General features: G+C 36.0%; 1 protein-coding gene across 1 annotated transcript; it reads left to right on the top strand.

Annotated features, from left to right (window-relative positions):
• Window positions 1–1,065: 1,065 nt before the first annotated feature.
• Gm20736 (predicted gene, 20736) lies at window positions 1,066–27,289 on the top strand. The gene is made up of 8 exons (NM_001037748.1): window positions 1,066–1,121; window positions 2,483–2,617; window positions 7,946–8,012; window positions 8,692–8,726; window positions 23,570–23,687; window positions 24,468–24,567; window positions 26,610–26,708; window positions 27,068–27,289. Exons 2-8 carry the CDS (start codon window positions 2,500–2,502, stop codon window positions 27,095–27,097), a joined length of 567 nt encoding a protein of 188 aa, NP_001032837.2. The 5' UTR covers window positions 1,066–1,121; window positions 2,483–2,499; the 3' UTR covers window positions 27,098–27,289.
• Window positions 27,290–27,961: the final 672 nt, after the last annotated feature.

A 27,961-nucleotide genomic window follows, 5' to 3' on the forward strand; every position in this document is an offset into this window, starting at 1 on the left:
AATAATAATAATAATAATAATAATAATAATAATAATAAAAGCACCTATTCTATGCAGAGGACCAGGCACAAAGCACCCACATTGTGGCTCATAACATATGCACAATCACAGTTTCAGAGAAACAGTGCTCTCTTGCAGCGTCTGTAGGCAACAGAGGCATAAGTGAGAGAGAGGGGCTGCTCAGCCTAGCACATAAGTGAGAGAGGGGACCTGGGCAGCCCAGCATATAAGTGAGAGAGAGGCCCTGCCCAGCCTAGCACATAAGTGAAAAAGAGGGCCTGCAAGGACTAACATCTAAGTGAGAGGGAGGTCCTGGGAAGCCTAGCACATAAGAGAGAGAAGGGCCCTGGGCAGTCTAACACATAAGAGAGAGAGAGGACATGTGAAGCCTAGCACCTAAGAGAGAGAGAGAGAGAGAGAGGGAGAGAGAGAGAGAGAGAGAGAGAGAGAGAGAGAGGACCTGCCCAGCCTAACTCCTAAGTGAGAGAGTGGGCCTGAGTGGCCAAGCACATAAGTGAGAGAGAGAGGGCCTGCACTGCCTAGCACACTCTTCTATCAAGCTGAGGACTAGGAAAGTAGAGAAAGGAGAGTACCAGGGGTTGTAGGAAATCTGCATGTTCCCTTCTGAACTCTTAGGGCAGCATAGACTCTTCTGGTGTGCGTGTGTACATGCAGAAGTCCACATTATTAAATGTTTATGCACATAAATAAATAAAAAACCAAAAATGCTTACAAGAGCCTCTACAGCTGAAATTAAGTAGAGCCATTTGCTGTATTTCATATGTTACATATTTGTTCTGGATTTTCAAGTTTGTAAGCACTTGTCAACCAACAAACTGGAAATCATTTGTCTTAAAGCCAGTAGATTACTCCCACCTTCTAAAATCTCCCTTCAAAGTACTTGGTATTCCGTGAACGCATGCGCAGGGTGTATTCAGCCAATCAGCACAGTCCTTTGGTGAGACCTATTTGCTCCAGCTGGCATCACAAAGGATCCTCTGAGTCTTCTGTCTGGGTGTGGCCCCTGACAACGGTTTTTTTTTTTTTTTTTTTTTTTTTGCCATTGAGGAGCTAAGCACAGAAGGGTGCGGTTTGGAAGGTGTTCTCCTCTTAGATGAGCTGTAAGTGATAGTCTGCCCTGATCAGGGTTGTTGGACAGTTAATCGAGGTGTGACAGGGTGGGGAATCTCAGGCCCAGGAGGCCACTATGTGAGGAAAAGCCTCCTGATCGCCATTTTCTGTGGAATCTGAGGGTGAATGGAAGGTGGAGGACCATATTCATGGAAGAGGATCGAACAGGTCAGGGCCATAGAGAATTGGGAACCCTTGGAAGAGAAAAGCTTGGGGCCTGGGGATAGGATCAGAGAACCAGCTGCAGGACTGTGGGTCAGGGAACAGGGAGCCATTGGTGAGATGCCTTGGCGATTGTCCTGTGTGATATTCAGGATCCCTTAGAAACACACTGAGGATTCCTCCCTCCTCATTGTCTTCTCTATGGTGTGTTCCTTTAGTATAGACTGTATGAACATTGCAGACAGTAGAATGGCATAGGAAGATGAATGAAAAGAAGAAGAGGAGATAATTGTAAGAGATTCATAAGTCATTGGGGATGGATTCTGACCACAGATCTTTCTGTCTCAGTCTCCCATGTATTGGGATTAAAGACTTGCACCACCAAGTTCAGCTTTTTCTCTCAGTTTAGTTTCTGTAGGATGGGATCTATCTTTGTAGTTTCAGCTGGCCCGGCTTGGCCTGGCCTTGAACTTACAATCTTCAGATGTTTGAAATCCTCGGCTTCCCCAAATCCCTAATTTCTCCAATATAAGGTCTTTCTGTGTGGGTGGTGGTGGTAGTTCATGTTTTTTTGTAGACTTAGTGGTGGATCTTTTTGATATGAATATACAGTTACCATGTTCTTTATCTTTCTGGATAGAACTGTGAGTTTACGTTAGACTGAGATAAACTGGTAAACAGAATTGCTGATGTTTTGTTTAAAAATATTCTGTGGGAGATAGGACCAAAATTCAGATACCTCAAAGGTTAAAGGATGTTGCTCATCGTTTTTTGGGAGGAGGGGAGGACTCATATGTTGAAGGTTGGCCAGTTTTTGTCTCTTTTTAAACTGAGAAATGGCAGACTAATAATTTAGGTTCTAAAGGAGGTTTTTAAAGAAGTGAGTTAAAGAAGTTTTTAAAACAAGTTGTGAGGGAGAGGGACATGATAAATGGGATACACGGAGGAAATGGTACGGGTAAGTGTATATATATATATGCATCACCATATTGAATATGTACAGAGAACTCTCTGATAAAGGCAATTGATTAAAAATATACATGTTAAGTAAAAAAAGAAATGATCTTTCATTGAGCTAAAATAATTATTTGATTTTTTGTTATTTTTAATTATTTAAATGATAATTTTTAATCAGGTAAGTTCTTTTTTTTTCCTTTTTATTTTTATTGTTTTTTTTTTTTAAACTAAGAAGACTACTGAGTTCTTATGAGAAGAATGGCTCTTAAGAAATTGAAGGTGATACCAAAGGAAGGTTACTTATTACTTTTGGACTTTGATGATGAGGACGATGACATAAAAGTTTCAGAGGAGGCTCTTTCGGAAGGTATCGCATTTCCAGTATTAATTGTGTCCTGCAGTTCATTAGACTTTACCTAGTCACCTGAAATGGAAGAAGTCTTTGTTAAGAGTTTACATATACTTCATTTCTAATTTTACCTATATCTCTCTATTCCTATATACAAGGTTTTGCAGCACATAAACCTACTCTTGGAACTATATCAGCATATGTTGAGAGAGAAGAACTTTCTTGATTTCACCTCAAGAAAAGACATGAACATTGTTCGTATAATATGTTTGCCAAACATGAATTTATTTCATAAAACTTGCAAATAAATTATTTCCTTTCTTTTTCTATTATAACTTTTCCTTATTTACATTTCAAATATTATCCCCGTTTCTAGTTTCCACTCCAAAAAATCTCCTGTCCTCTCCCCTCTCCCCCATCTCCCCAACACATCATCTACCAATTCCTAACCCAGGTATTCCCCCATACTGGGGCATAGGATCTTTACAGGAACAAGTGTCTCTCCTCCCATTGATGCCTGACTAGTCCATCCTCTGCTACATAAGAAGCTGGAATCATATATCCCATTATTTGTTTTCATTGATTGGTGGTTTAATCCCATGGAATTGTGGGGTACTTGTTAGTTCATGTTGTTTTTTCTTCTAGGGGCCTGCAAACTCCTTAAGCTCCTTAGGTATTTTCTCCAGCTCCATAATTGGGGACCCTGTGCTAAGTCCAAAGGATGTCTGTGAACATCCACTTTTTTATTTGTCAGGCATTAGCAGATCCTCTCAGGAGACAACTATATCATTCTCCTGCACCCAATCCCTTGTTGGCATCTTCAGTAGATTTGGTGGTTGTATATGGGATGGATCCCCAAGTGAGGCAGTCTCTGTATTCTTTTATTCTCAGCTCCAATCTTTGTCTCTGTAACTCCCTCCATGATTATTTGGTTCCCCATTCTAAGAAGGAACGGCATATCCACACTTTGGTCTTCCTTCTTCAGTTTCATGGGTTTTGCACATTTTACCTTGGTTATTCTGAGCTTCAGGGATAATATCCACTCATCAATGTGTGAATATCATGTGTGTTTTTTGTGATTGGGTTAACTCTCTTAGGAAGATATCATCCAGATCCATCCATTTGTATAAAAATTTCATGAATTCATTGTTTTTAATAGCTGTGTAGTAATTCATTAAGTAAATGTGCCATATTTTCTATATACATTCCTCTAAAGAGAGTCATCTGGGTTCATTTCAGCTTCTTGTTATTATACAAAAGGCTGCTATGGACAAAGTGAAGCATGTTTCCTTATTACAAGTTTGAACTTCTGGGTATAACCTTATCAGTTTTATGAGGTCCCATTTGTCCATTTTTAATCTTATAGCACAAGACATTGGTAGTATTTTTTTTCAAGAATATCCCCCCTTTGCCCATGTATTCCAGGCTATTCCCCACTTTCTCCTCTATAAGTTTCAGTGTCTCTGGTTTTATGTGCAGTCCCTTGATCGACTTAGACTTGAGCATTGCACAGGGGATGAGAATAGATCAATTTACATTCTCCTACATGCTAACTGCCAATTGAACCAACACCATTTGTTGAAAATGCTGTCTCCTTTCCACTAGATGGTTTTAGCTCCTTTGTCAAAGATCAAGTGACTAAAGGTTTATTTCTCTGACTTCAGTTCTATTTCATTTATCTACCTGTCTACCACTATACCTGTACCATGTAGTGTTTATCACAATTGCTTTGTAGTGCACTTTGAGGTCAGGCATGGTGATTCCACAAGAGGTTCTTTTATTGTTGGGAATAGTTTTTCCTATACCAGGTTTTTGTTTTTTGTTGTTGTTGTTGTTGTTGGTTTTTTGTTGTTGTTGTTGTTGCTTGTTTGTTTTTTTCAAATTCCAGGAGAATTTGTAAATTGCCCTTTCTAACTCAGTAAAGAATTGAGTTGGAATTTTGATGGGGATTATATTGAATCTATAAACTACTTTTGGCAGAACAGCCATTTTTACTATATTAATCCTTCCAATCCATGAGCATGGGAGTTCTTTCCATGTTCTGAGATCTTGTTTCATTTCTTTCTTCAGAGACATGAAGTTTTTATCATATATATCTTTCACTTTCTAATTTAGAGTCACACCAAGCTATTTTATATTATTTGTGAGTATTGTGAAGGGTGAGTTTTCCCAAATTTCTTTCTCATCCTCTTTTTCCTTTGAGTAGAGAAAGGCCACTGATATGTTTGAGTTAATTTTATATTCACCTACTGCACTGAAGTCATATATATGGTTACGATTTCTCTGGTGCATTTTTGGGTCACTGATACATGCTATCATATATTCTGGAAATAGTGATATTTTGACTTCTTCCTTTCCAATTTGTATTCATTTGTTTTCCTTTTGTTGTCTAATTGCTCTGGTTAGGACTTCAACTACTATATTCAATAGGTATGAAGAAAGTGGGCAGCCTTGTCTAGTCCCTGATTTTAATGAGATTGTTTCATTTAGTTTAATGTTTCCTACTCGTTTGCTGTCTATTGTATTTTTTTTTTATGTTTAGATATGGGCCTTGAATTCCTGACCTTTCCTGGACTTTTATTATGAATGGGTGTTGTGTTTTGTCAAATGCTTTCTCAGCATCTAATGAGGTGATCATGTTGTTTTCATCTTTGAGTTTGTTTCTATAGTGGATTAAGTTGACAAATTTCCATATATTAAACCATCCCTGCATTACAGGGATGAAGTCTACTTGACCATGATGGATGATCGTTTTGATGTATTCTTTTATTTGGTTTGCAGTGATTTTATTGAGTATTTTTGCTTCGAAATTCATAAGGGAAAATGGTCTGAAGTTTCCTTTCTTCATTGTGTTTTTGTATGGTTTGAATATAATTGTAATCTGGCTTCATAGAACAAATTCAATAGTGTTCCTTCTCTTTTGATTTTGCATATTAGTTTGAAGAATTTTGGTCTTAGGTCTCCATGTGTAAGACCCCGAAGATGGACCTCCTCTCAAGTCCAGTAAAGTCCCGGGATGAGCTGGCCAGCACCCCAATGACTTGAGAGAAATCGATACCTGATGCAAACTGCAAGAGTTTTTATTATCAGCTAGCTAAGGACAAACTCCTTCCACTGTGCAGGGCAGGGGCGTATGACTCTGAGATGTGACAGAAGAAGGTTTTTATTAGCTAGCTGAGGAATTGGGATGAGTTGGGAGGAGAGTTTGGAGGAGTTGGGAAGAGATGGGAGGAGTGTTCTTCTCTGCCCAGATGTCCTTGTCAAAACTCCAATTTTGAATCTCTAGCTGTAAGGCTCAGAAACCAAAAGGATTTTTGGTGGCTGTAGAGAACATAGAGTCTCTTTCTGGCTGTATTTTTATAAATCAGGGAAAACAATCTTGGAGAATGTCCAGGTGCTTTACCTTCCAGGGAGAAACGCTCTATGTTGTGGTCTCACATTTCCCACTCCTTCTAGTACATAGTTCTGATCTTATAAGTTAGAAAATTAAACCTCTGGCCCAGCTGCCAAACAAAGCCAACATGAGGTCACAGCTTTAGGATATGTAAGATTGAGAACCTCAGAAGCCCATTGAATGAGACAAAAGAGCCTCTTGCCATTGGGAGGAGGGAGGGAGGGAGGTTCCTGTGCAGTGCCCACTGTGTGTGAGCAGTGCCAGGCCAGTGGGCCATGGCAGGCTGGATGCCAGAACTGGGCACATACTGGAGGTGTGGCAGCAGGGCTTGTGAGAATCATCAGGGAAAGTCCTTTTGATCTGAGTTCAAGTTTGCCAGAATGGTGGCACCAGACCAGGACAGGTACTCCTGTTTGAAATTTATGGGGCACCAAGATGGTTTCTGGTTCGTATGTTTTTTGTTTTTTTGTTTTTGTTTAAGTTTTTTATTGTGTTTCAACATTTCCAAGGCATCTTTTCTGACCAGTTGTAGGTCCTTCAAGTGAGCTAGTGGGAGTTCTGAAAAAGAAACATGAGGGTCAAACATTCCACCTGCTTCTGTTAAAGGGGGGGGGGTCCCCAGTTGAGGAGTTCGAATGGTGTAAGTTTAAATTTCCCTGTGGTGTTCCATACTCAGAACAAGGTGAAGGGAAAAAGAGCTGCATAATCTTTTCTGCAGGTCTCTAAAACCAATTTAGTCAAGGTTTCTTTTAATGCTCTATTCATGTGTGTTTTTGAGCTTTACTAAAGTTTCTTTTATGAGTGTGGATGACATTGCATTTGGCGTATAAATGTTCAGAATTGGGAATTCATTTTGGCAAATTTTAACATTGATGAATATGAAGTGTCCCTCCTCTTTTTTTTTTTTGATAACTTTGGGTTGAAAGTCGAATTTATTTGATATTAGAATGGCTACTCCAACTTGTTTCTTTGTAACATTTCCTTGGATAATTGTTTTCCAGCCTTTTACTCTAAGGTAATATCTGTATTTGTCCCTGAGATTTGTTTCTAGTATGCTTGGTCTTGCTTAAACATCCTGTCTGTTATTCTATGTTTTTTTATTGGTGAATTGTGTCCGCTGATATTATGAGATATTAAGGAAAAGTAGTTGTTGCTTCCTGTTATTTTTGTTGGTAGAGTTGGAATGTGATTCATGTAGCTTTCTTCTTTTAGGTTTGCTTCAAGATCAATTTCTTGGTTTTTCTAGAGTGTAATTTCCCTCCTTATATTGGAGTTTTCCCATTATTACCCACTTGATGGGCTGGATTTGTTCGAGCATATTGTGTAGATATCGTTTTTTTTTTCACAGAATACCTTGTTTTCTCAATCTATTGTAAAATTTTTTGATGCATCTAGTAGCCTTGTCTGGCATTTCTTTTCCCTTAGGGTCTGTATGACATCTGCCCTGGATATTATGGCTTTCATAATCTCTGGGGATAAGTTAGGTATAGTTTTGATAGGATTTCCTTTATAAGTCACTTGACCATTTTCCCTTAGTGCTTTTAATATTCTTCTTTTTCTTTTCTTTTTTTTTATTATGCATTTGGAGTTTTGATTTCTATATGATGGAAGAAATTTCTCTTGTGGTCCAAACTATTTGGAGTTTTGTAGGCTACTTGTATATTCATAGGCAACTCTTTCTTTAGGTTAGGGAAGTTTTCTTCTATAATTTTGTTGAATATATTCACTGTCCCTAAATTTGAAAAACTTACTTGTCATTGATACCTATTATCCTTAAGTTTTGTCATCTCCTTGTGTCCTGGATTTTCTTGGTGTAAATATTTCCTTTCTAAAATCTCTTCCAAAAATTTACATGGAGAGTTTTTCCAGATAAATTCAAATCGATAGTACTTTATTAACTATTACTTATATAGAATCCTTTCAAATGTTTCTGTTTTCTATTGTTAATACAGTAAAGAGCCCAGCATTTGATAAAAATGAGAATATATCGCCTCAAGCAGAAGCAGATGAAGATATGGGGTAACATTTTCAATATTTTTTGCCAGCTCAATAGATTACTTCATAAGTAGTGTTTGTATTACCTTCACTGGAGAAGTAGATTCAGGAAGATAGCAATACAAATCAGACACTGCTATATGTTGAGTTCAAGCCCAGCTTGAGGTCCTTCAGACCTTGTGATAACAAACACATAGCAACTAGTATAATATGACCACCTGCCTGAGATCTTCCAAGATATACACACAAAGAAAAGGAGAAAAATCATGAAAATAAGAGGGGGACCATCTGGCAAGAACAAGGGTCTCAGCAAGAGTGGGAGAGTAATGAATAAACTACTGTGGGTGTAAATGTATGAATTGGTAAAAGTAAAGGATACAAGATCACTTTGATACTCCACCATGTAATATATACATATATATATATATATATATATATATATATATATATATATATATATATATATATATATATATACATACATACATATATATACATACATACATATACATATCTACACATACATATACATATGTATATATGTATATATATATATATATGACATTTGTTCTTAACCAAACATTATATATTTATTATAAATAATTAAAAGAAAGTTCTTTTTAAAGTTTTGTGTGGGTAAGAAAAATGCCTACCAGTCCACTATATTTCTTGCATTAATTTTTTTATTTTCCTTTCTTCACAGAGATGAAGTAGACAGTATGTTGGATAAATCTGAAGGTATGTGTTTTTGGAGGTATTTGCCTGTTTTTTAAAGAGGTCAGAAGAGGGCATCAGATTTCTAGACTGTATAGCAAAAGGGGATAATTTTGGGTTCACAGTAATTGTAGTTTCCTTTAAAACACATATGAGATAACTTCTCAGCAAACATTCAGAATGCAAGATTAGCTGAAGATGTAGCTCAGTGGTAAATCACCATTTAAAAGTGATGAGTTTCATCTTCAGTGGCAAAAATAAACAAACAAAAACAAACAAAGAAACAAAACAATAACAATAAAAACCCCAAAGAAACCAACAAATGCACCAAATTAACAAAAATCCTACCAAACAAGCAAAACACAGTTATAAGTCTTGCAAATGAAATGTTAGGTTGTCCAGTTTGCCAAATTAACTGCAAATTGTAAAATGAGCAAGAAACCCAGTTTGCTCTTGTAAGGAAACAAGCAAAACCAGCAATAAGCATTTTAGGAGCCTAAACTTAGGCATGATTAGAGAATAAAAAAAAATATACAGTGGCTACCACAAGAGAACAAACCTCTCAGAGGGGCTAGAGAGATGGCTGTTTTGGTAATGTGCTTTATTTGAAAGTATATAAATTAAGGAGGGGGTCTTAAATCGGCTTTAAAAATGCAGGCTGCAACCCAGTGAAAAGTAGTTGGAGACAGCTTGCTGGCTAGCCAGGCTAGTGGCATTGGTGAGCTGCAGATTCAGAGAGAACCTGTCTCATGTTTTAAATTTGGGCAGTCAGAGGTGGTTCATGCCATAATCCCAGCAGTTGGTAACCAGGGTGAGGTCCAGGACTACAACCCTGCCTTGAAAAAAAAAAAAAGGAAGTTGGAATGTGATTGAGAATGCAGCAAATGTCTATTTGTCGCCCTCTTATGCATACTTATACTGGAATGTATATACATCAGTTTTTTACAATACTCTTTATCTGATTTACACAATCCATTAAAATGATGGTTTTTGTCTTTTTGTTTTTTCTCTATGAGCAAATTGTCAATATTAAGAAAGTGTTATAATTTTGTAATCTCCACTGTATAGTACAAAGAAACATCTTTCAAGAAAAATGATCAGCACACCTTAAAAGACACAAAGGACAGGGATGGAAAGATGGCTTAGAAATTAAGAGCACTTGTTGTTCTTGGACAGAACCAAGTTTTAGTTCCTAGGACCCACACAATGGCTCAAAACCATTTTTAATTCTATATCCATGGGTTTTGGAATTCTCTTCTAGTTTCTATGTGCACCACACATGCATGTTTATAAACACAAACATGCAAAAACAAATTACTTAAATAAATAAAATAATTGAAAATTACAAACAACAGCACCTTCATCTGAAACAAAGTAGGAGAGTCTTGTTTGGGGTCCGTTTTATTTTAGCTTTCAAGTTAGTATTGTAAACTTGGAAAATGGAAAGCCTCTGGGTAGTAGTGGCAGCTAAAATACTACCTCCTTTTTGCTCTTCAATGACAGACGACTGATTGAGCCTTTCTCACCCTTAGTACACATGTGCAAACACTGCCAATCAGCAAGGGCCTTGGCTGAGATTGTTTTCCCGCTATCCAAACCCTGTTACCCAGTATGCTTTGTGGTAGTCATCAAGCCGAGTTCTTGTGGAAGCATGGTAGGGAGAAGTCTCAGTAGAGGTAGTCAATTGTCTGTTGAAAGATGATTAATACTGTTTGAGCTGGGGGCCTGTGTGGGGAAGAAGGTGGAGGGGTGGAGGTGTTACTTTAGGAGTAAGGAGAGGAGGTGACCCTCACTGGACTCAGGAAGGTACTGCTTCCAGGCTCACAATCAACTTTTCCCACTTAGTTCTCTGCTGAGAAAAACAGAGAACTTCGCTAAGGGCAGGGGTTTGAACAGAATTATCTTCTAACAGAAATCAGGAAGGCCAGGGAATTGGAGACCCTGGAAGTCTTCTTGGGGCTTGGGGAGGTGAGGAGTGAGTAAATTGGAAGTCAGTTAGTGGAGCCAACAGACTAAAACCTTCTTTTAGCTGCTGCTGCCTGCCAGGAATTCATTAAAAACGAACTGAAAACCAGTCTTCATTTACCTCTACCTGTTGTTAAAATGGCAGATTCCCGAAATTTCTATGTATAGGCTCCAATTGCCTCAAAATACAGAGGCTCCTCTCAGCCTCAGAAGTGCTGGGACTTCAGACATAATTCAGGCCAGGTTGTTGTTATTTATTTGTTGTTTTGGTTTAGGACAGTAAGCTCTAACTCTATATCTCAGGATTGTCTGAAACCTCACCTGCAGCTTTGACTGGCCTTGAAACTGAAGTCCCCAGCCTTACAAATGTACCTGGGCCTGAGGAAATATGTGTTCTTTATTTTTTATATTTAAATTTTTGTTTGTTTGTTTGTTTGTTTGTTTGTTTTTTATTCCTTTTTTCCTTGTTGAAGATTGAAACCAGAGCTTCTTGCTGTAGCAGTAAAATATTTGTCCAGCCAGAAAAACTTTATATTTTAGATCTGCTTTAGATTTGTATTATGATGAAAAAAATTGAGGAGCTTGGTTATGATAAAAGCAACCATGATTTCATTTGGAGATTGAGATGCAAACACATTTACTCTAATTTATCAAAACCCTAGCAACAATGGGACCAAAATTTAGATCATCCTGTGATTGCATATAAACCCACTTGAAGTCACAGTTAAAGCCATCATATTAGGTGTGTGTGTGTGTGTGTGTGTGTGTGTGTGTGTGTGTGTGTGTTTATTTACATTTCAAATATTAGTCATTTCCTGGTTTCACCCCAGAAATTCCCTTTACCATTCCACCCTCCCTCTGCTTCTATGAGCATGTTCCCCCACCCACCAACACCCATGTCCCTGCTCTGGTATTTGCCTACACTGGGACACCAAACTTCACATGACCAAGGACCTCTCCTCTCACTGATGTTTGACAAGGACATCCTCTGCTATGTATTTAGCTGGAGCCATGGTCCCCCTCTTTGTTTGCTGGCTTCGTCCCTGAGTGCTCTGGGGGGAGGGGGGCGGTCTGCTTGGTTCATATTATTGTTCTTCCTGTAAGATTACAAACCCCTTCAGCTCCTTCAGTCCTTCCTCTAACTCCTCCACTGTGGACCCCATAATCAGTCTGATTGTTGGCTGTGAGCATGAGCCTCTGTTTTTGCCAACCTCTGGCAGAGCCCCTAAGGGCACAGCCTTATTAGGCTCCTTTCAGCAATCATTTGTTGGTATCCACAATAGTGACAGGGTCTGGTGTTTATATACGGGATGGATCCACAGGTGGGGCAGATTCTGAATGGTCGTTCCTTCAGTCTCTGGCCTGCACTTTGTCTCCATATTTCCTCCCAGTAGTATTTTGTTCCCCATTCTGAGAAGGACGGAAACATGCACACTTTTTTCTTCCTTCTTAAGGTTTATGTGGTCTGTGAATTACATTTTGGGTATTCTGAACTTTTAGGATAATATCCACTTATCAGTGAGTGCATACCATATTTTTTCCTTTGGGATTGTGTTACCTCATACAGGATGATATACTTTAGACCTATCCCTTTGCGTGTGAACTTCCTGAAGTCATTTTTTCTTTATGGTCACTATACATTTTTATCACTATTTCTCTATAATACAGCTTGAGGTCAGGGATGATTCCCCCTGAAGTTCTTTTATTGTTGTGAATAGTTTTACAATATCCTGGATTTTCGTTATTCTAAATGATTTTGCATATTGCTCTTTCTATCTTTATAAAGAATTAAGTTTGAATATTGATGGAGAGGGCATGGAATCAGAGCTTACTTATGGCAAGATAGACATTTTTACTAAATTATTTGGGACACCAATCTATGGCCATGGGAGATCTTTCCATCTTCTGAGAATTTCAATTCTATCTTCAGAGACATGAAGTTCTTGTCCTACAGAACTTTGACTTGCTTTTTTCGTGTCACACCAAGTTATTAAAATATGAGACTATTGTGAAGAGTGTTGCTTCCATAACTTCCTTTTCAGCCTGTTTATCCTTTGAGTAGAGGAAGGCTACTGATCTATTTGAGTTAATTGTATATCCAATCACTTTGCTAAAGTTGTTTCTCAGGCTTAAGGGTTCTTTAGAGGATTTTTTTGGGGTCACTAAATATACTACCTTATTACCTATTAATAGTGATATTTTCATTTGTTCTTTTCCAATTTTTAACTTTTTGACCTCTTTTTGTTGTCTATTTAATCTGGCTAGAACTTATAGTACTATAGTGAATAGGTAGGGAGAGAGTGGGAAGCCTTGTCATATATTAGTGGGATTGCATCGAGTTTCTCTCCATTTATTTTGATGTTGGATCCTGGTTTGCTACTATGTTTAGTTATGGGCCTTGCTTTCTGAATCTATCCAAGACTTCATCATGAAGGTGTGTTGATTTTTTTTAAATGATTCCTCAGCGTCTAATGAGATAATACTGTGTTTTTTTCCTTGAGATTCTTTACATATTGGATTACATTGATGGATTCCCATATATTGAACCATTCCTGTATCCCTGGGATGAAGCCGCTTGATCATGAAGGATGATCATTTTGATGTGTTCTTGGATTGTGTTTAACAGGATGTTATTGAGTATTTTTGCATCAATATTTATAAGTTAAATTGGTCTGAAGTATCCTGTCTTCATTGGGTTTTTGTATGGTTTGGGTATAAGAGTAAATGTGGCTTCATAGAACAAATTAAGTAGTGTTCATTTTCTTTTGTTTTTGCATAATAGATTGAAGATTGTTGGTATTGGTGTTTCATTGAAAGCCTGATAGAAATCTGTACTAAACCCATCAGATACGGGGCTTTTTTTTTTTTTGAGGGGGGAGCTCTTAATGACTGCTTCTATTTCTTTGGGGATTATGGGAGAGTTTACAGGGTTTATCTCAACCTGATTGAAATTTAGTACCTGACATCTGTCTAGATAATTGTCCAATTCATCCAGATTTTCCACTTTTGCTAAGTTACAGGCTTATATAGTAGGATCTGATGATTTTTTTGGATTTACTAAGTATCTGTTGTTATGTCTCCCTTTTCATTACTGGTTTTGTTAATGTTGATATTTTCCCTGTGCCCTGTAATTAGTCTGGCTTATGTTTTATCTATCTTGTTGACTTTCTCAAAGGTCCAGCTCCTAGTTTGTTTGATTTTATGTTATAGTTCCTTTGTTTCCACTTGTTTGATTTCAGCCCTGAGTGTGATTAGTTCCTGCCTTCAACTCCTCTTGGGTGAATTTCCTTCCTGTTATTCAAGGGGTTTTAGGTGTGCTGTCAACCTACTACTATATCTTCTCTCCAGTTTCTATTTAGAGGCATTCAGAGCTATGAGATTCCCTTTAACACTGCTTTAGTTGTGTTCCACAACTTTCGGTATGTAGTAACTTCATTTTTTTTTTAAACTCTAAAAAGTCTTACATTTATTTTTTTTTTTTTTTATTTCTTCCCTACCTGATTTATCACTGACTGGATTTTTGTTCACCTTCTACATGTACATGGGTTTTCAATTATTTATATTATTATTTCAGATCAGCCTTAGTCCTTGGTGATTAGATAGGATGTATGAGATTATTTGGATATTTTTATATCTGTTGAGGCATGTTTTGTGACTGATTATATTGTTAATTTTGGAGAAGGCGTCATGAGGTGCTGAGCAGAATGGACAATTTTTGTTCTAAAATAAAATGTTCTATAGATATCAACTAATGTATTTGTTTCATAACTTCTGTTAGTTTAACTGTGTCTTTTTTTAATTTTTCTTTCCAGGATCTTTCCATTGATGAGGAGGGTTGTTGAAGTCTTCTGCTATTATTGTGTGTGGTGCAATGTGCATTTTGAGCTGTACTAAAGTTTCTTATATGAATATGGATGCCATTGCATTTGGACTATAAATGTTTAGAATTGAAAATTCATCTTGGTAAATTTTAACTTTGATGAATATGAAGTGCCACTCCTTGTCTTTTTTGATAACATTGGGTTGAAAGTCAAATTTATTTGATATTAGAATGGCTACTCCAAATTTGTTTCTTTGGAACATTTGCTTAGAAAATTGTTTTCCAGCCTTTTACTGTGAGGAAATGTCTGTCTTTGTCCCTGAGGTTTGTTTCTGGTATGCTGGGTCTTGCTTACACATCCAGTCTGTTTGTCTATTTCTTTCTAATTGGTGAATAGAATATGGTGATATTAAGAGATACTAAGACAAAGTCTTTGTTTCTTCCTGTTATTTTTGTTGGAATTTTGTTCATGTAGCTATCTTCTTTTAGGTTTACTTCAAGATTAATATCTTGCTTTTGCTAGCATGTGATTTCCCTCCTTATATTGGAGTTTTCCCTTTATTATCCCTTGAAGGGTTTGGTTTGTTCAAAGATATTGTGTAAATATTGTTTTTTCACGGAATACCTTGTTTTCTCAATCTATGGTAAAATAGTTTTACTGCATATTATAGCTTTGGCTCTTATTTCTGCTCTCTTAGTGTCTGTATGATATCTACCGTGGATCTTATGGCTTTCATAGTCTCTGGGGAGAAGTTAGGTGTAATTCTGATAGGAATTCCTGTATATGTTACTTGACCATTTTACCTTACTGCTTGTAATATTCTTTCTTTGTTTTGTTCATTTGGTGCTTTGATTAATATATGATGGCAGGGATTTTTGTTTTTGTTGTTGTTTTTCTGGTCCAAACTATTTGGAGTTCTGCATGCTTCTTGTATGTTCATGGACATCTCTTTCATTAGGTTAGGAAAGGTTTCTTTTATAGTTTTGTTGAAGATATTCACTGGCCCTATAATTTGGAAATCTTACTTCTCATCTATACCTGTTATCCTTATGTTTTTTCTTCTCCTTGTGTCCTAGATTTCCTGGATGTACTTAATTTTACTTAATTTTTAAAATCTGTTTCAAAAACTCAAAATGGGCAGTTTTTCCAAAGAAATTCAAATTGATAGTACTTTATTAACTATTACTAATATTGCATACTTTCAAATGTTTACATTTTCTATTGTCAATACAGTAAATAATCCAGCAATTGGTAAAGATGAAAATATATCGCCTCAAGTAAAAGGAGATGAAGACATGGGGTAATATTTTCAATTCTTTTTCTTTTTTTCTCTTTTTTTTTCTTTCTTTTTTTTTTTTTTGCCAGTTCAATAGAGTACTTCAAAAGTAGTGTTTGTGTTACCTTCACTGGAAAACTAGATTCAGGAAGATCAGCATTTCAATGTCAGATGCTGATATATGTTAAGTTCAAGCCCAGCTTGGGATCCTTTAGACTTTGTGATCACAAACACATAGGAACTCATACAATAGGACCACCTGCATGTGATCTTTGACACACTCAAAGAAAAGGAGAAACATCATAAAAATAAGTAGGGGACTATCTGGGGGAAAAAAGGGTCTTGGCAATTGTGGGAGAGTTATGAATAAACTCCTTGTGGGGTGTAAATATATGAATTGTTAAAAGTAAATAATTCAAGTTCAAGTTGGTAGTCCACCATATATTTTATATGCATATGACATTTGTTCCAAACCAAACATTATATATTTATTATAAAAAATTAAAGAAGGTTCTGTGTAAAGTTTTGTGTGTGGTAAAAAAAAATGGCCTACCAGTCTACTATATTTCTTGCTTTAATTTTTTATTGTTCTGTCTTCACAGACATGAAGTAGGCAGTATGTTGGATAAATCTGGAGGTATGTGTTTTAGAAATATTTCCCTGTTTCTTGAAGAGGCCAAACGAGGGAAACAGATCTCTATAGAACCTATAGCATAGGGGGATAATTGTAGGCTTCACAGAAATTATAGTTTTCGTTAAAAAATACACACAGATAACTTCTCATCCAACATTCAAAACTAAAGATTAACTAAAGATGTAGCTCAGTGGTAAAGCAGCATTAAAAGTTATAAATTTCATCTTCAGTGGTGAAAACAAAAACAAAAACAGAAAACCAGCAAAAAAAAAACAAACCCAGCAAATTAAAAAAAAAAAAAAAAAAAAGCACCAAAGAAACAAAACACAGCAATAAGACTAGTAAATGAAATGTCAGTTCGTCCAGTGTGCCAAATTAGCTGCAAATTGTAAAGTGAGCAAGAAAACCAATTTGCTGTTGTAAGGAAACAAGCAAAACCACCACTAAGCATTTTAGGAGCCTAAACTTAGCCATGATTAGAGAAATAGAAAAAGAAACCAAACAAACAAAAAACAAACAAACAAAAAATTGCAGTGTCTATAGCAACAGAACAAACCTTGAAGAGTGGCTAGAGAGATGGCTGTTTTAGTAAAATGTTTTTCTTGAAAATAAAAGTGGGGGCCTAGAATCCACTTCTAAAATGCAGGCTGCCAACCAGTGCTGAGTAGGTGGAGACAGCTTGCTGGCTAGCCGAGGTAGTGGCATTGGTTAGCTGCATATTCAGAGAGAACCTATCTCAAGTTTTAAGTTGGGTCAGTCAGTGGTGGCACATGCCTTAATCCCAGACGTTGGAAGGCAGAGGCAGGGAGATTTTTGATTTTGATGCCACCCTGGTATACAGGGTGAGTTCCTGGTTAACCAGAGCTATACAGATAAACCCTGACTTGAAAAAAAAAACTGAAAATGAAAAAGAAATTTGGAATATAATTGAGAATAAAACAGATGTCTATATCTGGCCTCCTTATGCACCCATATACTGAAATGTATACACTCCATTTTTATCCTGAAACTATTTATGATTTACACAATCCATTAAAATTATGGTTTTTTTGTTGCTGTTTTGTTTGTTTGTTTGTTTGTTTTTCTGTTTCTGGAAATAGACAACATTAACAAAGTCATTTTTTATACTCTCCATTATATAGTAAAATTAAACATCTATCGTGAGAAATGGTCCAGCACACCTTAAAACACACACAGGATAGGAATGGAAAGATGGCTTAGAAATTAAGAACACTTGTTGCTTTTGTACAGAACCAAGGTTTAGTTCCTGGAACCCACATAATTCTCAAAATCATTTTTAATTCTAGATCCAGGGATTTTGGCATCCTATTCTAGTTTCTAGGGGAACTAGTCATACATGTTATATAAATACAAACATGCAAAAACACTTTAGTTTAAAAAAAAAACCAAAAAAAAGAAACAAAAAAACAAAACAAACAAACAAACAAAAAAAAAACAATTTAGAGTTACACAGAACAGTCCCTTCATCTGAAACAAAGTAGAAGAGTCGTCTTTGGAGTTCATTTTATTTTAACTTTCAAGTTAGTATTGCAAACTTAGAAAATGGAAAGCCTCTGGGTAGTAGTGGAAGTTAAAATACTACCCGCTTTTTGAAGCTTTAATCACAGATGACTGAAAGAGCCTCTCTTACCCTTAGTACTCATGTGCAAACACAGCCAATCAGCAATGGGCTTGGCTGAGATTATTTTCCTGCTGTTCAAACCCTGTTACCCAGTATGGTGGCTACAAAGAGTTCTTGAGGAAGCAAAATTCTTGAGGAATCATGGTAGGATGAAGTCTCAGTGGAGGTAGTCAATTGTCTGTTGGTTAATCCTGGTTCAGCTAGGGGTCTGGGTGGGGATGAAGGTGGAGTTTTGGAGGTGTTTCTTCAGGAGTAATGAGATTAGGTGACCCTCACTGGACTCAGGAAGTTGCTACTTCCAGGTTCACAATCGACCTTTCCCACTTAGGCCTCTGCTGAGAAAAACTGAGAACTTCACTGTAAGTGCAAGAGTTTGAACAGACTAGCTCCTAGCAGAAATCAGGAAGGCCAAGGAAATGGAGACCCTGAAAGTATTCTTGGGGACTGGGGATGTGAGGTGTGAGTAAACTGGACTTCACTTAGTGGATGAAACAGACAAAACCCTCTTCTGTGCAACTGCTTCCCACCAGGAATTTATTAAAAAGAAACTGAAGACCAGTCTACATTTTAACGTGTTGTGAAAATGCCACATTGCCGAAATTTCTATATATAGGTTCCAAACTGCCTCAAATACTAGAGGCTTCTCTCAGCCTCAGAAGTGCTGGGAATTCAGACATAATTCAGACCAGGCTGTCTTTATTTATTTGTTGTTTTGGTTTAGGAAAGTAACCTCTAGCTCTATATCTCAGGATTGTCTGAAACCTCAATTGCAGCCTGGACTGGCCTTGTACCTGAAGTCCTCAGCCTCAGAAATGTAATGGGGCCCGAGGAATCATGCCTTCTTTATTTTTTATATCTAAATTTTGGGGGTTTTTATTTTTCATTCCTGAAGATTGAAACCAGAGCTTCTTGCTGTAGCAGTAAAATATTTGTCCAGCCAGGAAGAATTTTATATTTAAGATTTGTCTTAGATTTGTATTGTGATGAAAAAGGTTGAGGAGCTTGGTTGTGATAAGAGCAACTATGATTTTATTTGGAGATTGAGATGCAGACACATTTACTCTAATTTATCAAAAAACTAGCAGGAATGGGAAAAATTTAGATCATCCTGTGATTAGATGTAAACCCACCTGAAGACACAGTTAAAGCCATCTGTGTGTGTGTGTGTGTGTGTGTGTGTGTGTGTGTGTGTGTGTGTGTGTGTGTGAGTGTGTGTGTATTTATTTACATTTCAAATATCAGCCATTTCCTGGTTTAATCCCAGGAAATCCCTATTCCATTTGACACTTGCTTTGTTTCTATGAGCCTGTTCACTCACCCACATACTCCACCTCCCTACCCTGGCATTTGCCTACACTGGGGCATGGAGCTTTCACAGGACCAAGGACCTCTCCTCCCACTGATGTCTGACAATACCATCCTCTGCTCTATATGCCGCTAGAGTCATGGGTGCCCCTCTTTGTTTGGTGGCTTAGTCCCTGAGTGCTCTGGTCTGTCTGCTCGGTTCATATTGTTGTTCTTCCTGTAAGGTTGCAAACCCCTTCAGCTCCTTCAGTTCTTCCTCTAACTGCTCCCCTGGGGACCCCATGATCAGTCTGATTGTTGGCTGTGAGCATCAGCCTCTGTTCTTGCCAAGCCCTGGCAGAGCCTCTCAGGAGACAGTCATATTATGCTCCTATCAGCAAGCACTTGTTGGTATCCACAATAGTGACTGTGCCTGGTTTCTGTATATGGGATGGATCCAAAGGTTGGACAGAATCTGGATGGTCATTCCTTAAGTCTCTGCCCTGATCTCCACATTTCCTATCAGGAATGTTATGTTCCCCATTCTAAGAAGGACTGAAACACCTACACTTTTGTCTTCCTTCTTCTTCAGCTTCATGTGGTCTGTGAATTACATTTTGGGTATTCTGAGCTTTTAGGATAATATCCACTTATCAGTGAGTGCATACCATGTTTTTTTTTCCTTTGAGATCACACAGGATGATATATTTTAGATCTCTCCATTTCATGAAGGCATTGTCTCTGTACCATTACCATACATTTTTGTATCACTATTTCTGCATAATACAGCTTAAGGTCAGGGATGATTCCCCCTGAAGTTCTTTTATTGTTGAGAATAGTTTTGGGATATTCTGGAGTTTTGATATTCCGAATGGTTTTGCATATTGCTCTTTCTGTCTCTACGAAGAATTGAGTTTAAATTTTGATGGAGAGTGCATGGAATCTGCAGATTGCTTTTGGGAAGACAGCCATTTTTACTAACTTAATCTATGACCATGGGAGACCTTTCCATCTTCTGAGATTTTTCAGTTTCTTTCTTCAGAGACTTGAAGTTCTTGTCATAGAAATCTTTCACCTGCTTGGTTTGAGTCACATCAAGGAACTATAATTTGTGACTTTTGAAAGGTGTTGTTTCCATAATTGCCTTTCATCCTGTTTATCTTTTGAGTAGAAGAAAGGTACTGTTTTGTTTGAGTTAATTGTATATCTAGCCACTTTGCTGAAGTTGTTTTTCAGGTTTATGGGTTCTCTGATGGAATTTTTGTGGTCACTTAAGTATACTATTTTATTATCTGCTAATAGTGATATTTTGATTTATTCCTTTCCAATTTTTATTCCTTTGACCAATTTTTGTTTTCTAGTTGCTCTGTCTAGAACTTGTAGTACTATAGTGAATTGGTAGGGAAAGAGTAAGAAGCCTTGTCTAGTCCTGTCTTGTCTTATTTTAGTGGGATTGCATCAAGTTTCTTTCCATTTAATTTAATGTTGGCTTCTGGTTTGCTTCTATATTTAGGTATGTGCTTAAAATTCTTAATCTATCCAAGACTATTATCATGAAGGTTTGTTGATTTTTTTTCAAATAATTTCTCTTCATCTAGTGAGAACTGTGTGTGAATTTGCTTCAATATATGTGTGCATGTTTGGATGTGTGTGTCTGTGTGTGTGTGACAGATACATATATATGTATCTGATGAATCCGATAGTTTCATAACTTCTCATTAGTTTCACAGTGTCTCTTTTTCATTTCTTTTTTTCCAGGACCTCTGCGTTGCTCAGAGTGGGGTGTTGAAGTTTCTCACTATTATTATATGGGGTACAATATGTACTTTGAGTTCTAGTAAAATTTCTTTATGAATTTGGTTGCCCTTGTATTTGGAGCATAGATATTCAGAATTGTGAGTTCATCTTTGATGAATTATCCTTTGATAAGCATGAAGTAACATTACTTACCTTAAAAAACAAAAAAAAAGTACTTTGTGAACCTCCTCTTTTCACAGTAGGCCCTCTTGACTACTGAGGCTTTTTTGTAACAGCTTTGAAGGAATTTTAAAAGGAAAAAAAATAGATGTAAACAATTTCACAGTTCCATGTACTCATAGCTAAGTGATATGTATACAAAATTCTGTACATGAAACATATTTTCATTGATCCAGTGCTAATTTTATATTAAGTCAGTTTCTTTTCTAGGAGTCTTCTGTGCTTCCTTCTTTATATGGCACAGTGGAAAACTGAATTCTTTAATGTAACCCTTATAACTTATTTTTAAATTTTATGTTATGGTTATTGTTTTTTTTTTTCTTTCACGTGTGTATGTGCACAACTAGTGTGTCTTGTACCTGAGGAAGCCAGATGAAGGCCTTGAATCCCCTGAAACTGAAGTTATAGGTAGTGAGCCACCTTGTGGGTTTTGGTACTCCAATCTCAGAAAGCTGGAAGGGAACCAGTGCTCTTAACTGCTGAATCATCTCTCCAATCCCTTCATTGGTTTTTTTTTTCTTTTTATGAAATGAATTATGTAACTGTAAGTGGAAGACAACTTACTAAACAATGAGAGAATGATACTCAGATTCTAAAGTATCTGTTTTAAATTATATGTAACTGAATGCTAAGTGAGCTTTCTCAGAAGACAGTAACTTGTCTTTGAGATATGGTGTCATTATGTAGTTCAGGCTGGCCTGCATTTTCCTATTTAACCTATGCAGTCTTTACACTGGAAATCTCCTGCTTAAGCTTCCAATACTAGGATCATACACACAAAAAAAAACATCTTTACATGGCTTACTAAACAATGCTCCTAATACCTATTTTTGGACTTATTTATGTGTATTAGTGTTTTGCTTACAGTTATATATGTGCACCACATGTGTACCTGTTGTTCAGATATCAGTTGATTATTTCAGATACCTGGAACTGGAGTCAGATAGTTGTGAGCCACCATATGAGTGCTAGACACCAAACCTATGTCCTTTGCAAAGAACAGGAAGTACTCTTAACTGCTGAGCCATATCTCTACCCCCATGAAACAATATTATATTTTAAAAAATAATATTTTGCTTCTTTCAAGTTACCCATTTTACCAAATTATTTTTTTTCAACTGAAGGATTTGCTCTATTTAGAGGAGGCAGAATAATCATTTAATAATCTGATTTTGTCTAGTACTATGTATGGTGAGAATATTAAACATGTACACCGAAATATAGCTTCATCCTAGTTACTGAAAGCTAACTGTGCATGCTAGAAAGGTACTAAACATTTTCTGAAGCATTACAATTTTCATGAACTGCAGCAGTTACTGATCAAAAGTTCCTACCATAATTTTCTTCAAGTGTTTTTTTAAAGGATATGTTCTGAAATATAATTACCAATTCACTTTAGAAATAATTTTATTTTGATTAAAAAAAAACTTGGAGATCATTGTTTTAAACATAGATTTTAACATTTTTATCTATTTTTATTTATATAGGTATTTTGCCTATAAGTATGTCTGTGAGTCATATACATATGTACCTGGTGCATGCAGAATTTAGAACAGGGCATCACATCCCCTGGAACTGGAGTTGGAGATATTTGTGCACATTATGTAGGTGCTAGGAATCAAACGCAGGTTTGATTCTGACAGGGTCTCATTTGTAGCTCTGTCTGTCCTGGAACTCAGTATGTTGACCAGGTTAACCTGGAACACACAAATATCTCTCTGCCTTTTCCTCCAGAATACTAGGATTAACATGGGAACCAATATGACCGGTTGCCCTCTTATTTTAATTGAATATTTTAAACAATGGGTCTAACAGTTCCACAGTCAAGTTTGTTCTTTCAGTTGCATCATCTTTTTTAGATTTGGAAAAGAATTAGCCTTTATTAAAAGTGTTTCCTTATGAAGAATTAAGTATACTTTTGATCCTTTGTTTTGTGCATTTGTTCTTTTGAAAACTGTTCTTGAAGCTCAAAATTATTTTCCTTACAGAAATTAAAATTCAGATAAGATTAGATATTTCTTATCCAAAATACATGGACTGTTTTTTTCTATGTTGTGGAACATTTCTGTAGACTTTACAGGTTGAACATCCTTCATCTGAACATACCAAACCCTAAGTATTCTAAAGTATGAAGCATGTTTGTGATATCTATCATTTAATTTTAAGTTTCCATAGCATTATTGAATGAAATTTATCTATATCTATTTTTACTTAAATACATGGAATCATCTAATTTTTCTTCAAAATGACTCTTTATTTTTAATATAGATGACATTTATAAGACGCTTCACATAAAGAGAAAATGGATGGAAACTTATGTCAAAGAATCTTTCAAATGCAGCAACCAGAAATTAGAAAGATTTTGCAAAACGAACGAACGAGAGAGGTAGAGTTGTTATATTTGTAGGGTCAAATGTGTATCATTTTAAAAATTATATGTGGCTGAAGTTTAAAAAAAAAATATATCATGTCTGATTCTTTAGTAAAAATGTGTGGCTTTGATTTTGTCTAAACAGTTAACCCTATAACATCATGCCTTCAAGCAAACTAAATCTAATTCATAGAAATCTATGAAAATTTTATTTTCTGCTTTAAGTCAATGTTAATGAGATTTAAATTTTAATTTACATTCATTGTGGAAATACAGAAGTCTTGCACATAGTCTTAGGAATGTAATTTATGGATTATTATGTTTAACAATATTCAAAAGGAACAACTACAATTACATATGCAGACAATTTGTATATTTTAGTTGACATGTTTTGCACTGTCTTTACTAAGGCAATGTATGAAAAATAAATTAGAACTTATATTTGGTAGAAAATAATGAAAAAAAAACCACATTGAAATATAATTAAATTTTGTACATGTATATATATATATATATATATATATATGTGTGTGTGTGTGTGTGTGTGTGTGTGTGTGTGTGTGTGTGTTACGTGTGTGTTGTGTGTGTTTATATTTCTTTAATTTTGAAAAGCTAAAACGTAAATGAAAACCTCTCTGATAATATGTTAGCGGAAAAATCTATAATGATTTCCCATTAGATATTTTATACTGCTATTTTTCTTTTTATAGTATGAAATGTTCAATTGAATTTGTTCTGAGTGTTCATTTTCATATTGGTATGAAATGTGCCTGCTTTTGTTACTGTGCTTTACAGGAAGAACATCAACAACAAATTTTGTGAGCAGTATATAACTACATTTCAGAAGTCTGATATGGATGTACAGAAATTCAATGAAGAAAAAGAAAAATCAGTGGTTGGTACCATAAAAAAAAACTTAATATTTAACCTAGTATTACTAAGTAGGAATGGAACAACTAGCCTTGAGTTGAGCATATGAAACTAAATTAAGTTCCATTATCTATCTATCCTTGCTTCTGTTCTAGTCTTACTGAGATATAAACTATTGATTGCATACTATATCAATGAAAACGACTAGGCATTTTATGGTATACCAGATCATAAATTTTCAAGAGGCAGACATTTGCAGAAAGATCAAGAGATGATTACCAGTGACTACAAAAAAAAAAAAAAAAACAAAAAAACAAAAAAACAAAAAAACCACAATATATCAGAGTTCAAAGAAGAGAGAAAGCTTATTTATTGGTTTCACCTGGACTCTGTTGTTTATATTAAAAAACCAACTCAATTTGGTAAATCAGTTCTTACAGTCCTAAATTTAGTAAAGATTTAGTAACAACAGAGGATGGAAACAAACAATCTCAACAGCCCTGGAAGAATTTTCCTGTGGAAGAATATCAGCAAACAATTTTAGATCACGTCTCCATTACTCTACCTGTAGAGTCATCACCTGGTTTCTAAGTAAGATCTGAGACAACGATAATCATATTAACTATTTTATTTTATTTACTGGTTAATAGTTTGGAAAGTATTCAATTTGAAAGGAACAGCAAATTCATTCTTGCCTCAGAAGGCATTGAGGAACCTGCCATTATGAGTCAGTTCTGGAAAGAGATAGGAACTAAAGATAAATAATAAATACTCCAATTGAAGACAGTTTTTAAACATTGGACTCTGGATGACATTTTAAGGGAAAGTGATCATCCCTGTAAATAAGGAGTCTAAAGACAGAACAGCAGGGTACTTCAAAATTTGTAATTCTGCATATGGCAGCTGGTGAGAGGGAGCCAGTAAAGGAAGAGAACCACTGGTAGAAAGAAAACTACCATGAGTGAAGGAAAGTTTTAAAGAAGAAAAGATCCCTAAATGTGTCATATGCTGCATGTGGGCCCAATAAGATTGATTTACAGGGCTGGAAGATGGTTTAATTGGTAATCTTTCTCCCGTGTAGGCATGGAGACCCCAGCTTATATTCCCTGCATTGGAATGAATGCCCACACCACCACCACCAACAACAAAATAAACAACAACAAACTAGCAACACTAAAAACAAACCACCACCACAACAACAAAAAAAAAGTTGGTGTGGTTGTGAGCATTTTAAAACAACCAATCTCAGATTTAGTTCAGAGAAAAGAAGATCTCCAGATCTTTGTAGCCACCAGGTGTAGCATAAATGATGAGCTCTAGGTTTAGTGAGATTCTGTCTCTGAAACAGTACTGTGAAATCAAAGATGACACCCAATATTAACCCTTTGTCTCCAAATGTATGCAGGTGCATTTTTTTTAAAGATAAGCATTGCAAATTAGAGGTAATTTTACTTAATTGTGATGATTTGAGTGCAAATGTGAGGTAAAAAATTGATCACAGTGAATAAAGGGCAAAACAGGATTGTAGTAGCCCAAGGTGAAAAGGTGTAAAGGGCTTGTCTTAATTTTTTTTAAATGCAAATTATCAAGGTTGTGCGCAACCCTAAAGAATACAATGAGAACTTTATGTTACTACTTCTATATGTTGCTTGAGATTGGAATCTAGAGAAAACCAATCTAAGCTTCCAAGACTAGGATTTTACCGAGTTCATGTATACATGGTGCATGCCTATAAACATAAGAACTTGGGAGGCTAAGGCCAGTCTGTGCATTATGAAAAACTCTTTCACATTAAAAAAAATTCCTACCCCACAATTGGTAGCATAATGTTATTTCATATTATTGTAAATATATATATATATTTAGTCAAAATAGTTGTTAAAATTTTAAATCAGTTGGAAAACTATTCCTTTTAACTTTCATATAGAATTATTTTTGCTTACATAAATGTTTTAGTATTAGATATACATTTAGTGTTTTATTGTTAGACTGCCATGCATGTTGCATGGCAGTAACAACAAAAATAAACAGAATTGTTATACTAATGTTTTCCTTTTACATTTGTAGAATAGTTGTCAAAAAGAACAACAAGCATTGAAACTGTCCAAATGTAGTCAGAACCAGACCCTGGAAGCAGTTAAAGAAATGCATGAGAAGTCCATGGAGGTATGTTGCACATGGTCCATAAAATGACCTTAGGAATCTAAATATGTTTTAATAATCATAAAGTTTTAACTACTTATTATTTTGAATTATTTCTTACTGAAATGACTGCTATTATCCATAAAATCCTAATGGCTTTGTATGAATTATTAAAGATATAAAATGATAAAATGGGAATTTGACCTCAGATGTACCTCATACTTTAATAACACTATAATTATCCTGCTTTATTAAACATAACCCTAACACTAACCCTAATCCTAATCCTGACCTTAACCTTTACCCTATACATCATCTGCACAGAATCTTTCATATTTGTATCCTTGGAAATTTATTTAATAAGAGGTACTTTTCTGTTTTAGGTTTTGATGAACTTGGGGACCAAGAACTAAGATATGCTTTTTGGTGTAGATGGTGAACTGAGAAAAAAAAATGTCTATGTTTGAAAGAGCCATCATGGAGAATAATCTGAAGTACTCTTCTACTTTCCCATCTTCAGAAAAATGAAGCATGAAAAATTTTCACTTGCTGGTATATATATAAAACAAATAAAAAAATCTCTAACTTTTTTGTTTCCTATGAAACAGAGTTTTAAAGTTTCTTTAATCCTTGTTATTCTGATGATTCTGAGAAGGAAGTTAATCCCAGTGATGTGATTACAAAGTTAACTAGCAGTTATACCTTTAGAGTTAAAATAGAACTTCTTTATTTTTAAATATCTTTAATCATTTTCTTGTTTAAGTGTAAGTGCATCTTTATATTAACTTCCAAAGGAAATCTAAATGAATATGTGAATGGTATATAGTCCCGTGGACTGAAATTCCACACACTAATATAGTTGAATTATTTAAAATTTATTCTTATACTTTTTTTAAAGTCGAGATTTTATTCTTCTCCTAGTTCCCCCTCTTACTGTTCCACACCCCATATCTCCTGCCTATATGCCCCCATGCTCCCAGGGCCCCAAGCCCACAATCCCCATCTCCAAGAGTATGTCCCCACCATCCTGTCCCCTCTCCACCAGACCTCCCTGCTCCCTGGGGCCTGAAGTCCCTTGAGGATTAGATGGACCTCATCTGACTGAGTCCAGACCTGGCAGTCCTTTTCTGTATATGTGTTGGTGGCTTTATATCATCTGGTGTATGAAGCCTGGTTGCTGGCTCAGTGTCTGAGACATCCTGGGAGGTCCAGGTTATTTGAGATTGTTGGTCCTCCTACCGGGTAGACCTCTTCCTCAGCTTCTTCCAGCTTTTCCC

This window comes from Mus musculus, chromosome Y (genome assembly GCF_000001635.26).
Source record: "Mus musculus strain C57BL/6J chromosome Y, GRCm38.p6 C57BL/6J".
NCBI classification, from domain to species: Eukaryota; Metazoa; Chordata; class Mammalia; order Rodentia; family Muridae; genus Mus; species Mus musculus.